Consider the following 16382-nt stretch of genomic DNA (forward strand, 5'->3'; position numbering starts at 1 on the left):
TTTGGTTTTGGCTTATTTACGTAATTTCGGCCTAGCATTGGTTTATTATAGTGTTTTGTCCTAATTTTAATGACTGATTTTGATATAGACGTAATATTACTCAATTGATTTTCACATCATTATTAATACTGAATAATCACACACATATATTGTTGAGTCAAGATTTGATATTAATCTTGATGATGACAAATACATTTGAAATTGTTTATTATAATTAATTTTCTATTTCAAACACTGCAGGTTCGAATATTAAAGTTTAATTTTAACAAAACTTGGTATAATTAATTTTAATAATAGGTGATTATAATTCAGTGATTGGATAAATAAAAATAATTTTTGTATTTACGTATACTTAATATTATAAAATATTTTTTGAAACATAATTATAATGTTTTCAATTAATATTTTAATTTATTTTAATTTTTTCTCAACTAAAATAAATTTATATAAAATAATATTACTGAAATATTTTTTTCACTTCATACATACTTATTTATTATATTAAGTTTGTTTATGCCGTGTTATATTTATAGAATATCCAATATTATAGTATATATATTATTAAATATACATAAGTTGTGACTTGTGGGTAAAAAATCTTAATTTTATATCACCCACCAAAGGACTAAAGAACTCAATGGTATCACCAATTTACTAGACCAAGCCATGTAAGGAACTGTTATTTCTTACTATTGACATTAATGTGTTATGTACCATGGCCCCTGCTTACTATTGACATTAATGTGTTATATCACCAATTTTTCTTACTACTGATTAAATGCACTGAACAAGTGTCAACAACTGTGGCCACAAAAAGAATCCGTATTCTCTCCACAAATTTTATTCTGAACCGGAGTACGATCCAAATAAATAAGGTAATTATTCTAATAAAAATATCAAAATATTTTTTTATGATAATTTTATTTTAAAAAATATGACTTATTTATTTTGTCATATTTTAAATAAAAATAACACGTTTACAATATATAAAAATTAATTTTTAAAATTTATCCTTTAATAATTAAAGTAAAATATCTTTATATAAAAATAATTATAAAATCTTTATTGAAGTATCCACCAATAAATAATCATAGCTTATATATCTAAGAGCAATAGTGTTTGAATATAATAAAAAATAATAAAAATTTATCTTATTTAATAATTAATTTTAATTATAATATATAATTATAAATGTTATATATATAAAATTATAAATACTATTAGATAAAATTTCACATTATTAAAAACACTAATAATAACTAATTAATGACTACAAATCACAAAACTTGCTTGTCTCTATCACTTCTCATATTATATTATATAAAATAACTTTAAATATTTTCTTTAAATTACGGATCTAAGAGTTTACTTGAATTAAAAAAATTGACCGCAGTAAGTCAGTAACTGTATAATCCCCCGTGGTCTCTGCATTAAGCAATACTGAATACTGCATGCTAATTGTTCTTCAATCGACAAATAATACTAAGCATGAGAAGAACCGAAGAAAATAATTTCAATGAAGTGCATACTATATTCAATTAGAGTATTGCAAATTGTTAATTGACTAATATAAAACATTGACCTCGTAAACATTCACCAATTACCTTTAAACGAAATTAAAGCGCACTGACCTGTGTCCTCTCATCCTAATTATTATTTGTCTTTTAACAGAAAAAGAACCACCCAAAAAGTACTAAATAGTCCTATCTCATGTATCTATAGATTTACTTCAATTAAAAAAAATTGACCACAGCAACTATAAAAAGAACCCCATAGTCTCTGCATTAAGCAACACCGCTAATTTTTGTTCAATCTACAACAATGTGGTGTACTAAACTCGCTAGAATTTCTTCTCAGAAATTCTCCACAAGAAAATTTCATGCCACTGCTGCAAGAATCTCAAAATGGAGGGATTGGAGGGATTTTATGAAGAGAGAGTTACAAAATGATACAAAGTGTCTAAGAACCGAAGAGAGTGACAAAGTTTGCATCTACAGAGTCCCAACGAACTTGCGCCAGGTTGAACCAAAAGCCTACACGCCCAGCATTGTTTCCATTGGTCCATACCACAGAGGAGCACCTCGCCTCCAGAAAATGGAGATTCTCAAGAAGAATCTCTATCGCCGCCTCTTTGATCCGAATGGCGCCAATGCATCCAAACTAGACAAGGCTTTTGAGGCCCTGGAGGGGATAGAAGACAAAGTGAGGAGTTGTTACAAGGACGAATTCACTCTCGAAAGCGACAAGTTCCTTGAGATGATGCTGATTGATGGATCCTTCGTCATTCAGCTCTTGAGGGACTTATCGGAACAAGATGGAATTCTACAAACAAGTTATCTAAGCAGCAGGTGGATGCTGCCAGTCATTCGCCGCGATTTGATCATGCTTGAAAACCAACTCCCATTCTTTGTTTTGAACGAATTGTTCGATTTAACAAACACTGATTCTGTTTCGTGCCAACAACAAAAACAACCAAGCAAAAGTCTCAAGTATCTCAGTCTTGAATTCTTTTACCCTCTGCTCCAGGGTGGGTCGGAAACCATTCCGCCTTGCGAGAAGCTTGACGAGTTAGAGGTTGATCACTTTCTTCATCTTCTTCGTTATGCCATCGTTAAGCGGAGCGAACTCAAATTAGAAGTGGAGGCAGGGGATCAGCGTTACATGATTCGCCCTGCAACCGAGTTATCTGAGGCCGGAGTGAAGATCAAACCGGATAAGAATCCAAACCGGAGGCTTTTGAATATAACCTTCAAGAAGAGACTATGGCTGCTAACTAGAGAACTCACTATCCCTCCTTTATACATGAATGATCACAGAGGAACCGTGCTTCGAAACATCGCTGCATTCGAGAAGTGTCACAAAGGAATCAAACCGGATGTAACGACCTACTTGTTTTTCTTCAATGGACTCATAAACTCAGCAGAAGATGTAGCTCTTCTCCATTACAAGGGTGTGCTTCACCATTCCTTAGGGTGCGATAAAGAGGTTGCGCAATTGATCAACAACATTTCAAAAGAAATGGTTCTTGACAAGAAGGAATCGTACCTTTACGAAGTGGTGAATGCAGCAAATAAATATTGCGGTAACAAATATGCAAGAATGAGGGCTTGGTTGGTGCATAACTACCTTAGTGGATGGGGTGTGGGAATTTCAACAATTGGTGCGATTTTGGCACTTTACTTCACTTTGATTCAGACTGTGTATGGGTTTAAAGATACGATAAAAGACTGGGGGAATTACAGGTTTGGGTCACTACTCTTAGAAGCATTGATTATTACTCCTCTCAAGGGTGTTCCAAAATCCATGGTCTCTGCAGCGGAACGTTATAAAGGAGCCGCTGGTTCTAACAATTGTGGAGATATGTGCAGGGAAATTCTAAATATGTGTATGGAAGCGTGTATCACTGAATAAGATTTCTTGTTTGAAGGAATTTTGTTTTTCATATCATCATATCAATCAAATAATAACTTGAGGTTCGTCATTGCGTTGATGAGTAGAGTTGCTCTTTAGTCTTCATCACTGATTGAGAAATAGATTTTATTTTCTCTAGAAAATGGGACAAGTAGGTTATTGAAAAACAAAATTTTTACTTTAAATATCATTCTTTACTCAACTTTTAAATCTAGCATTTTATTATTTTATTTTTTAATTAAGCATATTTTTTATTTTTAAAGAATCATTATTATTTTTATTTAATTTAAATTTTATAATTATTATACTTACACTATAAAAGTGGAAACGATCTCTAATACACTAATTTTTTTTATAGAATCACCGTAGTTTTCATAATAAACTTTAATTTTGTTTTCTAGTTAACGTGAACCAAAAAAAGAATTTCAACAAGTTTATGCTACTTCAATTTTATTTTCTAGTTTCTAAAAAAACGTGTATCAAAGCACTATCAATTGAGTCTCTTTGAATAATTTTACTAAGAAAGAATCTAAAAAACTAATTAGGATGCAGTTAATTTGGAGTTAATTAATTAAGAAAAAGATTTTATTTTTAATTTTAAAATTCAAAAAATTAGAATAGTAAAATTTTTTTATTGTGACCATTTTGTTGATTTTTTTAATTATTTTACATGTGTTTATAATACATTTAAAATAATAAAATAGTATACAAAAAATTTTTAGCACACCTGTAAACTTTATTTAAATTTATGTTTATATTTTTTAATATAAATTATATTTTAATCTATCTAAAATTATAAGATTACTCATTAACGCATCTGAAATTTATCTAAAAATAATTGTATTAATTACTCTTGTTAAATAATTATAAACTACACGTTAAGTATAATTTTAATCTCTATGATTTTAATTGAAAATCAAAATAATTTCTAACAGTTTTTTTGTTCAAAATTATCCTCAACCTTAAATTTTATTTCAAAATCGTTCTCGAACAAAAATATCTTTGTGTTTGTTATTCTCTTCCTCTATCTTTCTTATCATACTTTTTTGCTCTTCATCCTAAAATTTTCTTTCCTCACAGCAAGAACACATAAATTTATAATAATAAATCTTTATATTCAAACAAAATACTTAACCAAGTTGTTATAATAATATTCCAAATCACGCGCCTCCTTCTCTGTTTTCTTTTCTATTTTTTTTCCTTCTCCTTCTCTGTTTCTTTCTTTCTTTCTTCTTCTTCTTCTTCTTCCGAATTCGCGCACGCAGGTTCTTCTTGTTCCCTCCTCCTCCTCTTTCTCCTCCGCCTCCTCCTCGTTCTTCTTCTTCTTTCCCAATGTTGCGTCTTCTTGTTTTTCTTTTCCTTTTTCGTTATCGTCATCACGAATAACACCAACATTTCTTCTCTTCTTCTTCTTCTTCTTCTTCTTCTTCTTCTTCTTCTTCTTCTTCTTCTTCTTCTTCTTCTTCTTCTTCTTCTTCTTCTTCTCTTCGCTGTTGATAAGTATTGACCAAATTTTTTAGCAAAGAAGAATGAAATTATTCATTATCACTTTATTCAATGGCATTAGATTTCACTCCATTCCATTCAATTAGTTCAGTTTTAAACAAACAGTCAAAAAGACTCAATCATAAACAAAAACACATCGAATTCATTTCTGGATCCAAATGAACCTCAAATAAACTAACAAATGAATCAAAATTACTTAAGGAATAAAAAACTTGGTCAAAACTTAACAATAGCATCAACTAAACCTCTATTAACACACAAATAAACCAAAATTAGTTCAGTTTTGAACAAACAGTAAAAAAGACTTAATCATCAACAAAACACATATAATTTATTTCTGGATCCAAATGAACCTCAATTAAAATAACAAATGAACCAAAATTACTTAAGAAATAAAAAATTTGGTCAATACTTATCAGCAGCACCAAGTGAATCTTAATTAATTCACAAATAAACTGAAATTAGTTTAATTTTGAACAAACAGTCAAAAAGACTCAATCATTAACAAAAACACATCAAATTTATTTTTGGATCCAAATGAACCTCAATTAAAAGAAGACAAAGAAAAAATGCAGCAACACCAGTAATAATAAAAGAATGACGATTGAGAGAAAACACGCAAAGAAAAAGAAGGAATGCAAAGAAGAAAAAGGAGGAAGGAGAACAAGAAGAAGAAGGAAGAACGTGAAGAAGAAGAAAAAGAAGAATGAATGCGAAGACGAAGAAGGAGGAAAGCGAAGAAGAAGAAGGTGAAGAAGAAAGAACGCAAAAACGAAGATGAAGAAGCGTTAATTGAAACGCGCGTGTGTACAAGGTGGTGTAATGAAAGTGATTTTTTTTAATTTGGGCCTGCTTGGTTGGACTTGGATACAAAAATTCTTGGATGTATAGTTGGGCTATTAAATCTAACTAAGTTGGCCAAACTATAATAAAAACTACTTTAAAAAAGAAACGCGTGACACACGCTCCAGTGCTCCACTAGCGCACATTTCAAAGAGTTTGTACTATATGTACAAGTCTTTCTACACTTTCTGTAGCACACAAATTTTTGTTGGAGAGCATAGAAATTTCGAAGTATAGCACACAAATTTTTGAAGTACAACACACAAAAATTAGAACATAACACAAACTTATCGATATAGCACAAAAATTTTTGCATATAGTACACAATTTTTGAACTATAACATACAAATTTTTGAAGCACAGTATACAAATTTTGTAACACCAAAATTTATGTATACATTCTTTTATTGAGTTCTATTACACCATACTACATCCCATGTATAAATCAAACAAAGTAAAACAACACACACCCCTTTATTTTCACAACACATAAATAATAACTTGGTAGCTCACACTATCATTAAACAAATTCTAATTTATCATAGCACACAAATATTTTAGCGTAGCACACATTTTTGTTCAACATAGCACACAAATTCACATATATAGCACAAAAATCAGAATTATAGAATAATATTAATTTTTCAAACAACTCAATTAAAGAAAACTAAGATCATCATAAATAATCATAATCAAGAAAAAAAGTATATACAATAACACACAAATATCGAGTATAGAAAAACAACACAAGTAATCGAAACTAATAGTCTAGTAACTCACACTAATATATCAGAAATTATTAAATAAATTCTGATTTATTACAGCACACAAATATTTTAGCACAGCACACATTTTTATTTAACATTGCACACAAATTTACACATATAACACACAAATATTGTGGCAAAAATTATATCCTTACGACCATACAACTATTTTCTTTTAGAAAATTTTAATTATTTCATATTAATATATAATCACCCAATGTTAGTCTAAAACTGTAATATAATGAATGTTTACTCTTAGCGGTAGTAATAGGATGGGTAGAGATGGGTTTTCGTCCTAACCGATCCCACCACTCTATAATAATTTGCATAGAACCATTTTATTTTTATCATTGAGTAGTAAAAAATTGAACCCTAATTCGTTTTTGCAGATACCTGCTTCGCCCTTATAATTATTAAAATCTAACAAATAAAAATAAATTTCGAAAATTATAACTAACATCTTCACATTATGAGTGGCAGCAACAACTCTATCCATGAATACCCAACCCGGTCGAATACAATTGCCAACCTGACCCGCTGCGAATAGCACTACAAGAAATTTGCTAAAACTGTCAAATAATTTTACGTGAGACATTACTGTCGGATTTTTTATCAATTTTTGTTACGATTAACGTTGCTAAGCCTTACCATTGGATTGGTGAAACGATCGAAAAATCCGCAGTAAATATTGGCGTGAATCCATATTGAAATGGCACCACTATTATCGTCAAAACTTGCGTTGGATAATTCCGACAATAATGAATTTTTCAACACGCGCTGTTTTGCTTAATGAAATCAATGTTATCGTTAGATTTTTTTGACGAAAAATTCGACAGTAAACCCTAACTAAATTCAAATTCGTCTCCTTCTCTCATTTATATGATTTCCTTCTCTCTCCTCCCTTCTATCTTCTCTCTCGTCTCTCAACGCCATCACCACCAACGTTGCTACTAGCCTCATTGTCTCTGCTATTGACTTCTGCTATGGCCACCATCATTATCACCGCCACTATACCCATTTCTGCTTGAGTTCTCTCTCTTCTCTCTTCTCTGTCTTCTCTCACCACCATGAGCCTCCATTGTCGCTGCAACTGAGGTCCTCAATCACCACCGTCTCTGCAACTACCATTGTCCCCTTCTCTACCGTCGTGGGTGGGGTGTTGTTGCTACCATTGTCTTTAACCTCCTTCAGTTGATGTTATTGTTGCTTTGCTTCCACTGCGGAGAAGCTCCCCTTTACCACTGCTTCCACTCTTTCCTCTGAGGGTAAGCTTTTGCCACCACTTTAGGTTAATGTGTTAGCTAGTTTAGGTTAGATTAATCTAGTTAGATTAGGTTATGTTTAAAGTTTAGGATATTAATTTATGAATTTTGTTAGATTAGGATTGATTAGGGTTAATTTGAATTCAATTAGGATTGATTAATGTTAAATTAGGGTTTGTTGTCGAAATAATTTAGACAGATTAATTAGAGTTTTAATATAGGTTAATTAAATTAGCATAGAGTAACTAGATTTAAGATAATTGTTATAATTATTTTATTTAGATTTAATTAGTTTAATTTGTACATTAGGCTCATTGAACTGATTTTTATTTAAAAAAATTATTATAAATTGATGTGGAGTATTGATGAGCGGATATTTTATACGCTTTTTGGGGGTAATTTCATGTAGATTTTAGCATGTTTTAGTTAGTTTTTAGTAAAATATTATTAGTTTTTAGGCAAAAATCATATTTCTGGACTTTACTATGAGTTTGTGTGTTTTTCTGTGATTTCAGGTATTTTCTGGCTGAAATTGAGGGAGCTGAGCAAAAATCTGACTTAGGCTGAAAAAGGACTGCTGATGCTGTTGGATCCTGACCTCCCTGCACTCGAAATGGATTTTCTAGAGCTACAGGAGTCCAATTGGCGCGCTCTCAACGGCGTTGGAAAGTAGACATCCAGGGCTTTCCAGCAATATATAATAGTCCATACTTTGCGCGAGGATAGACGACGTAACTTGGCGTTAAACGCCAAGTTCATGCTGCTGTCTGGAGTTAAACGCCAGAAAAACGTCATGATCCGGAGTTGAACGCCCAAAACACGTCATAACCTGGAGTTTGACGCCAAGAAGGGCCTCTGCACGTGGAAAGCTTTAGTCTCAGCCCCAGCACACACCAAGTGGGCCCCAGAAGTGAATTTCTGCACCAATTATCTTAGTCTATTCATTCTCTGTAAACCTAGGGTACTAGTTTACTATTTAAACAACTTTTACAGACATTTCTTGTACCTCATGACATTTTCAGATCTGAATTACATACTTTGTGACGGCATGAGTTTCTAAACTCCATTGTTGGGGGTGAGGAGCTCTGCAGCGTCTCGATGATTTAATACAATTCCTTTGTTTTCCATTCAAACACGCTTGTTCTTATCTAAGATGTTTATTCGCGCTTAACTGTGGAGAAGGTGATGATCCGTGACACTCATCACCTTCCTCAACCCATGAACGTGTGCCTGACAACCACCTCCGTTCTACATCAGACTGAATGAATATCTCTTAGATTCCCTAACAGAATCTTCGTGGTATAAGCCGGATTGATGGCGGCATTCTTGAGAATCCGGAAAGTCTAAACCTTGTCTGTGGTATTCCGAGTAGGATTCCGGGATTGAATGACTGTGACGTGCTTCAAACTTTAACCTGCTGGGCGTTAGTGACAGACGCAAAAGAGTGATTCTATTCCAGTAGGAGCGGGAACCAACTGGTGATTAGCCGTACTGTGACAGAGTGCATGAGCATAGTTTTCACTGCGAGGATGGGAAGTAGCCACTGACAACGGTGACACCCTACATAGAGCTTGCCATGGAAGGAACCTGCGTGTGAGAAGAGGATTTCAAGGAAGAGTTGAAGTCAAAGGACAAAGCATCTCTAAAACTCCAACATATTCCCCAGTACTGCAAATCAAAGTAACATTGTTCCCTCTTTTATCAAATCCAGTAATTTCACTTTTAATCCAAATAATCCTATTGACATCCTGACTAAGATTAATAGAATAAATATCAATTGCTTCAAACCAATAATCTCTGTGGATTCGACCCTTATTCACGTAAGGTATTACTTGGACGACCCAGTACACTTGCTGGTTAGTTGAACGGAATTGTGAAGTTGATTTTGGACCAGGCTCTATTATCATATTCCATAAAGAGATACAATTTCGTCCACCAAGTTTTTGGCACCGTTGCCGGGGATTATTGAGTTTGGACAATTGAAGGCTTATTTTATTTCTTAGATTAGGAATAATTTATTTTTATTTTTATTGTTATAGAGTCATTAAATCAATATTGATAGGATAGTTTCTTTTCAAAAATTTCTTTTCAAAAATATTATTTCTCTTAATTAGTTGTTAATTTTTCGTGAGTTTTAGTGTCTTGTTCTAAGTTTGGTGTTTTCTTGTTAATCTTTTCATATTTTTCAAAAATTTATTTTGATTTTCTAAAAATTTTAAGTTTGGTGTTCTTCCTTGTGTTCTTGGTGTTCTTGTGAATATTCAAAGTGTTCTTGAGTTTTTCTTGTGTCTTGATCTTAAAATTTTTATGTTTGGTGTTCCTTGGTGTTTTCCCTCCAAAAATTTTCGAAAATTAAGGAGCATTAGATCTAAAAATTTTAAGTCTTGTGTCTTTTCGTGTTTTTCTCTTTCATCATAAAATTCAAAATTCAAAAAAAAATTTATATTTTCCAACTACTTTTTCGAAATTTTTTTTAATTTTTAGATTTTAATTTCATTTTTTTCAAAAAAAAAAAATTTATTTTTAACTTCTTTTTATTTATTCCATTTTTATTTATTCCATTACTATAAAATAAATAATTCTCAACATATAAATTCTCAACTTGTATTCAATCATGGAAGCAAGTAGGAATGAACAGTCCAAGAGGACTCTGGGGTCATATGCTAACCCCACTACTGCTTCATATGGGAATAGTATCTGTATACCCTCCATTGGAGTTAGTAGCTTTGAGCTGAATCCTCAGCTCATTATCATGGTGCAGCAAAACTGCCAGTATTCTGGTCTTCCACATGAAGAACCTACAGAGTTTCTGGCACAATTTCTGCAAATTGCTGATACAGTACATGATAAGGAAGTGGATCAGGATGTCTACAGATTACTACTGTTTCCATTTGCTGTAAAAGATCAAGCTAAGAGGTGGTTAAACAACCAGCCTAAGAACAGCATAAAAACATGGAAACAGCTGTCAGAAAAATTCCTGAATCACTATTTCCCTCCCAAACGGATGACACAGCTAAGGCTAAGCATCCAAGGCTTCAAACAAGGAGATAATGAATCCCTTTATGATGCATGGGAGAGATACAGAGAGATGCTAAGAAAATGCCCCTCTGAAATGTTTTCAGAATGGGTGCAATTAGACATCTTTTACTATGGGCTTATAGAAAAAGCTCAGATTTCTCTAGACCACTCAGCTGGTGGATCTATACACATGAGAAAAACAATTGAAGAAGCTCAAGAGCTTATTGATACAGTTGCCAGAAATCAGCATCTGTATCTGAACAGTGAATCTTCCATGAAAGAAGAAGCTAAAACAGTAACTGCAGAACTCAGTCCGGTGGATCAGGCTAATGAATTTAATCAGCAATTAGACTTTCTAACTCAGCAGCTAGCCGAATTCAAGGAAATGTTACAGGAAACAAGAATGGCTAACAGGAACATGGAAGTGCAATTAAAACAGATAGAAAAGCAACTGTCAAAACAAATAGCAGATGAATGCCAAGCAGTTCAATTAAGAAGTGGGAAAACATTAAATACCTCACTTCAAAGCAGCAAGAAGACAGGAAATGAACAAATAGCTACTAAAAATCCCTCTGAGGACAAGCAGAGCCCAGAAAGGGATAAAGCTGGCGCTGAACGCCCAAACCATGTTCATTCCTGGCGTTCAACGCCAGAAACAAGCATGAATCTGGCGTTGAACGCCCAAAAGGAACATGGTTCTGGCGTTCAAACGCCAGAAACAAGCAGGGAGGTGGCGTTTAACGCCACCCCAGCTTCCACCCCTGGTATTCAAACGCCAGTGGGTGATCAGTCACATACAAGTGCTGATAACAACCCTTCTAAAAAGGCTTCCCAACCCACTTCTGTAGGTAATAAACCTGCAGCAACTAAGGTTGAGGAATACAAAGCCAAAATGCCTTATCCTCAAAAACTCCGCCAAGCGGAACAGGATAAGCAATTTGCCCGCTTTGCAGACTATCTCAGGACTCTTGAAATAAAGATTCCGTTTGCAGAAGCACTTGAGCAAATACCTTCTTATGCTAAGTTCATGAAAGAGATCTTAAGTCATAAGAAGGATTGGAGGGAAACTGAAAAAGTTTACCTCACTGAAGAATGCAGTGCAGTCATTCTGAAAAGCTTACCTGAGAAGCTTAAAGATCCTGGGAGCTTTATGATACCATGCACATTAGAAGGTGTTTGTACCAAGCAAGCTTTATGCGATCTTGGGGCAAGTATCAACCTAATACCTGCATCTACTATCAGAAAGCTTGGTTTGACTGAAGAAATCAAACCAACCAGGATATGTCTTCAACTTGCTGATGGCTCCATTAAATACCCATCAGGCGTGATTGAAGACATGATTGTCAAGGTTGGGCCATTTGCCTTTCCTACTGACTTTGTGGTGCTGGAAATGGAGGAGCACAAGAGTGCAACTCTCATTCTAGGAAGACCTTTCCTAGCAACTGGCCGAACCCTCATTGATGTCCAAAAAGGGGAAGTGACCTTGAGAGTCAATGAGGAGGAGTTCAAGTTGAATGTTGTTAAAGCCATGCAACATCCAGATAACCCAAATGACTGCATGAGTGTTGATATTATTGACTCTCTGGTGAGAGAGGTCAATATGGCTGAAAGTCTCGAATCAGAGCTAGAGGACATCTTCAAAGATGTTCAGCCTGATTTGGAGGAATCAGAGAAGATAATAGAACCTCTGAAAATCCCTCAAGAAGAGGAGAAACTTCCAAAACCCGAGCTCAAACCATTGCCACCATCCCTGAAATATGCATTTCTGGGAGAAGGTGAAACCTTTCCTGTAATTATAAGCTCTACCTTAGAGCCACAGGAAGAGGAAGCACTAATTCAAGTGCTAAGGACGCACAAGACAGCTCTTGGGTGGTCCATTAGTGATCTTAAGGGCATCAGCCCAGCTAGATGCATGCACAAAATCTTGTTGGAGGATGACGCCAAGCCAGTGGTTTAACCACAAAGGCGGCTGAACCCAGCTATGAAAGAAGTAGTGCAAAAAGAGGTCACTAAATTACTAGAGGTTGGGATTATTTATCCTATTTCTGACAGCCCCTGGGTGAGCCCTGTCCAAGTTGTCCCTAAGAAGGGTGGCATGACAGTGGTTCATAATGAAAAAAATGAACTAGTCCCTACAAGGACCGTTACAGGGTGGCGTATGTGCATTGATTACAGAAGGCTCAATACAGCCACCAGAAAGGATCATTTTCCTTTACCATTCATAGACCAGATGCTAGAAAGACTAGCAGGTCATGAATACTACTGCTTCCTGGATGGATATTCAGGTTATAATCAAATTGCAGTAGATCCCCAGGATCAGGAGAAAACGGCCTTCACATGTCCATCTGGGGTATTTGCATACAGAAGGATGCCATTTGGCCTGTGCAATGCACCTGCAACCTTTCAGAGGTGCATGCTCTCAATTTTCTCTGATATGGTGGAAAAATTTCTGGAAGTCTTCATGGATGACTTTTCAGTATTCGGAGACTCATTCAGCTCCTGCCTTAACCATTTAGCACTTGTTCTGAAAAGATGCCAAGAAACTAACCTGGTTTTAAACTGGGAAAAATGTCACTTTATGGTGACTGAAGGAATTGTCCTTGGGCACAAAATTTCGAACAAGGGGATAGAGGTGGACCAAGCTAAGGTAGAAGTAATTGAAAAATTACCACCACCTGCTAATGTTAAGGCAATCAGAAGCTTTCTGGGACATGCAGGGTTCTATAGGAGGTTTATAAAGGATTTTTCAAAAATCGCCAAACCTCTGAGCAACCTGCTAGCTGCAGACACGCCATTCATCTTTGATGAAGAGTGTCTGCAGGCATTTGAGACTCTGAAAGCTAAATTGGTTACAGCACCAATTATCTCTGCACCAGACTGGACATTACCATTTGAACTGATGTGTGATGCTAGTGACCATGCCATTGGTGCAGTGTTGGGACAAAGGCATGACAAGCTTCTGCATGTCATTTACTATGCCAGCCGTGTGCTAAATGATGCACAGAAGAATTATACAACCACAGAAAAAGAGCTGCTTGCAGTGGTTTATGCCATTGACAAATTCAGATCCTACTTGGTAGGATCAAAAGTGATTGTGTACACTGATCATGCTGTTCTTAAATATCTACTCACAAAGCAGGATTCAAAACCCAGACTCATCAGATGGGTGCTGCTTCTGCAAGAGTTTGATATAGAAATAAGAGACAGAAAAGGGACAGAAAATCAAGTGGCAGATCACCTGTCCCGAATAGAACCAGTGGAAGGGGCGTCCCTCCCTTTCACTGAAATTTCTGAAACCTTTCCGGATGAGCAACTACTAGCCGTCCAGGAAGTGCCATGGTTTGCAGACATTGCAAACTACAAGGCAGTAAGATTCATACCCAAAGAGTACAGTAAGGTGCAATCAAAGAAATTAATCACAGATGCAAAGTACTATCTTTGGGATGAACCATATCTCTTTAAGAGATGTGCAGACGGAGTAATCCGTAGATGTGTGCCTAAAGAAGAAGCGCAGAAGATCCTTTGGCATTGCCATGGATCACAGTATGGAGGACATTTTGGAAGTGAACGAACAGCCACAAGAGTCCTCCAAAGTGGCTTCTACTGGCCTACTCTCTATAAAGACTCCCGAGCATTTGTGCTTAACTGTGATAGTTGCCAAAGATCAGGCAACCTGCCTCACAGTTATGCCATGCCTCAACAAGAAATCTTGGAGATTGAGCTGTTTGATGTATGGGGCATTGACTTCATGGGACCTTTCCCACCATCATACTCAAACACCTATATTCTGGTGGCAGTGGATTATGTATCCAAATGGGTGGAGGCTATTGCAACACCCACTAATGACACTAAAACAGTGTTAAAATTCCTCCAGAAACATATCTTCAGCAGATTTGGTATCCCTAGAGTGTTAATCAGTGATGGGGGCACTCATTTCTGTAATAAACAGCTCTACTCTGCTCTAGTACGTTATGGAGTCAACCACAGGGTAGCTACTCCATATCACCCACAAACTAATGGGCAGGCTGAAGTCTCAAATAGAGAACTTAAAAGAATCCTGGAACGGACTGTAATTAACCGTAGAAAGGATTAGGCAAGAAGCTTGGATGATGCTCTGTGGGCATACAGAACAGCATTTAAGACCCCTATAGGGACCTCTCCATACCAGCTTGTGTATGGAAAGGCATGTCACCTGCCAGTGGAACTGGAACACAAGGCCTACTGGGCAACCAGATTCCTGAACCTTGATGCCAAATTAGCTGGAGAAAAACGATTGCTCCAGTTAAATGAGCTAGAGGAGTTTAGACTCAATGCTTTTGAAAATGCGAAAATTTACAAGGAAAAAGCAAAAAGATGGCATGATAAGAAATTGTCATCCAGAGTCTTTAAACCAGGACAAAAAGTTCTGCTATTCAACTCTAGGCTCAGATTATTCCCTGGGAAGTTAAAATCCCGGTGGAGAGGTCCATATGTAATCACAAGTGTATCACCATATGGATACATTGAACTTCAGGATAGTGACTCTAACAAAAAGTTCATTGTCAATGGACAAAGAGTTAAACACTATCTTGAAGATAATTTCGAGCAAGAATGCTCAAGACTGAGATTACATTGAAGATCAGTAACAGTCCAGCTAATGACATTTAAGAAGCGCTTGCTGGGAGGCAACCCAGCCATTTACAAAGTTTATTTACTGATTAAATAAATTTTCTTTTCTTTACAGGTTTAAGTCCAAGTATCTTCAAAGGTGAATTAACAATTGATTGAAGTCCTAAGAGTTACAGAGAAATTTGGAAGCTCACTGGCATGAAAAAGCCAGTAGGAAATACTTTGGGCGTTAAACGCCCAAAAGAAGCACCCACTGGGCGTTCAACGCCAGTAAGGGTAGCCTTCTGGGCGTTAAACGCCAAGAAGAAGCATCTTCTGGGCGTTAAACGCCAGAAAGATGCATCTTCTGGGCGTTTAACGCCAATCTGCTAGCATTCTGGGCGTTTAGAAAAACGCCCAGTAAAGAAGGACCTCCTGGCGTTCAACGCCAGGAAGAAGCATCACATGGGCGTTGAACGCCCAGGAGAAGCAACATGTGGGCGTTAAACGCCCAAACCATGCACCATGTGGGCGTTTAACGCCAGGATGGTGGGAGGAGGTACAATTTCGTTCTTCTTTACATTTTTCCAAAATTTTTATGTTTCAATTCGTGATTTCTTGCATAAACATATTTTAAATTATCACTTTCAATTCCAAAAAAGTTTATCCTAATTTCTAAAATCCAATGATTGCAAATTTTTTAGATTTATCTTAACCCAAAAGAACAAATGGCTTTCCAATTCAATCCATCATCTTTTCAAATTTGTTTCCAACACATCTTTAATTCCTTTTAAAAAACCTTTTCAAAATTAAAATTCAATTCTATCTTTTAAATTTTGATTCATATCTTTTTTTTTTAAATTATATCTTTTTCTGATCATACCTTTTAAAATCATATCTTTTATCTTATCTCTTTCTGATTTTTTTCGAAAATTCCCCACCCCCATCCCTTTATATTATATTCGGCCTCCTCCTCCTCCTCTTCATC

General features: G+C 35.4%; 1 protein-coding gene across 1 annotated transcript; it reads left to right on the plus strand.

Annotated features, from left to right (window-relative positions):
- The first annotated feature begins 1816 nt into the window (after window positions 1-1816).
- Window positions 1817-3490, plus strand: LOC112796556 (UPF0481 protein At3g47200-like). Its single transcript, XM_025839056.3, has one exon. It carries the CDS (start codon window positions 1822-1824, stop codon window positions 3409-3411), a length of 1590 nt encoding a protein of 529 aa, XP_025694841.1. The 5' UTR covers window positions 1817-1821; the 3' UTR covers window positions 3412-3490.
- Window positions 3491-16382: the final 12892 nt, after the last annotated feature.

Source organism: Arachis hypogaea, chromosome 4 (assembly GCF_003086295.3).
Source record: "Arachis hypogaea cultivar Tifrunner chromosome 4, arahy.Tifrunner.gnm2.J5K5, whole genome shotgun sequence".
NCBI lineage: Eukaryota > Viridiplantae > Streptophyta > Magnoliopsida > Fabales > Fabaceae > Arachis > Arachis hypogaea.

What these genes read in the sequence shown, in the direction of transcription:
- LOC112796556 (XM_025839056.3), top strand. Translation starts at nt 1,822, where the DNA reads ATGTGGTGTACTAAACTCGCTAGAATTTCTTCTCAGAAATTCTCCACA.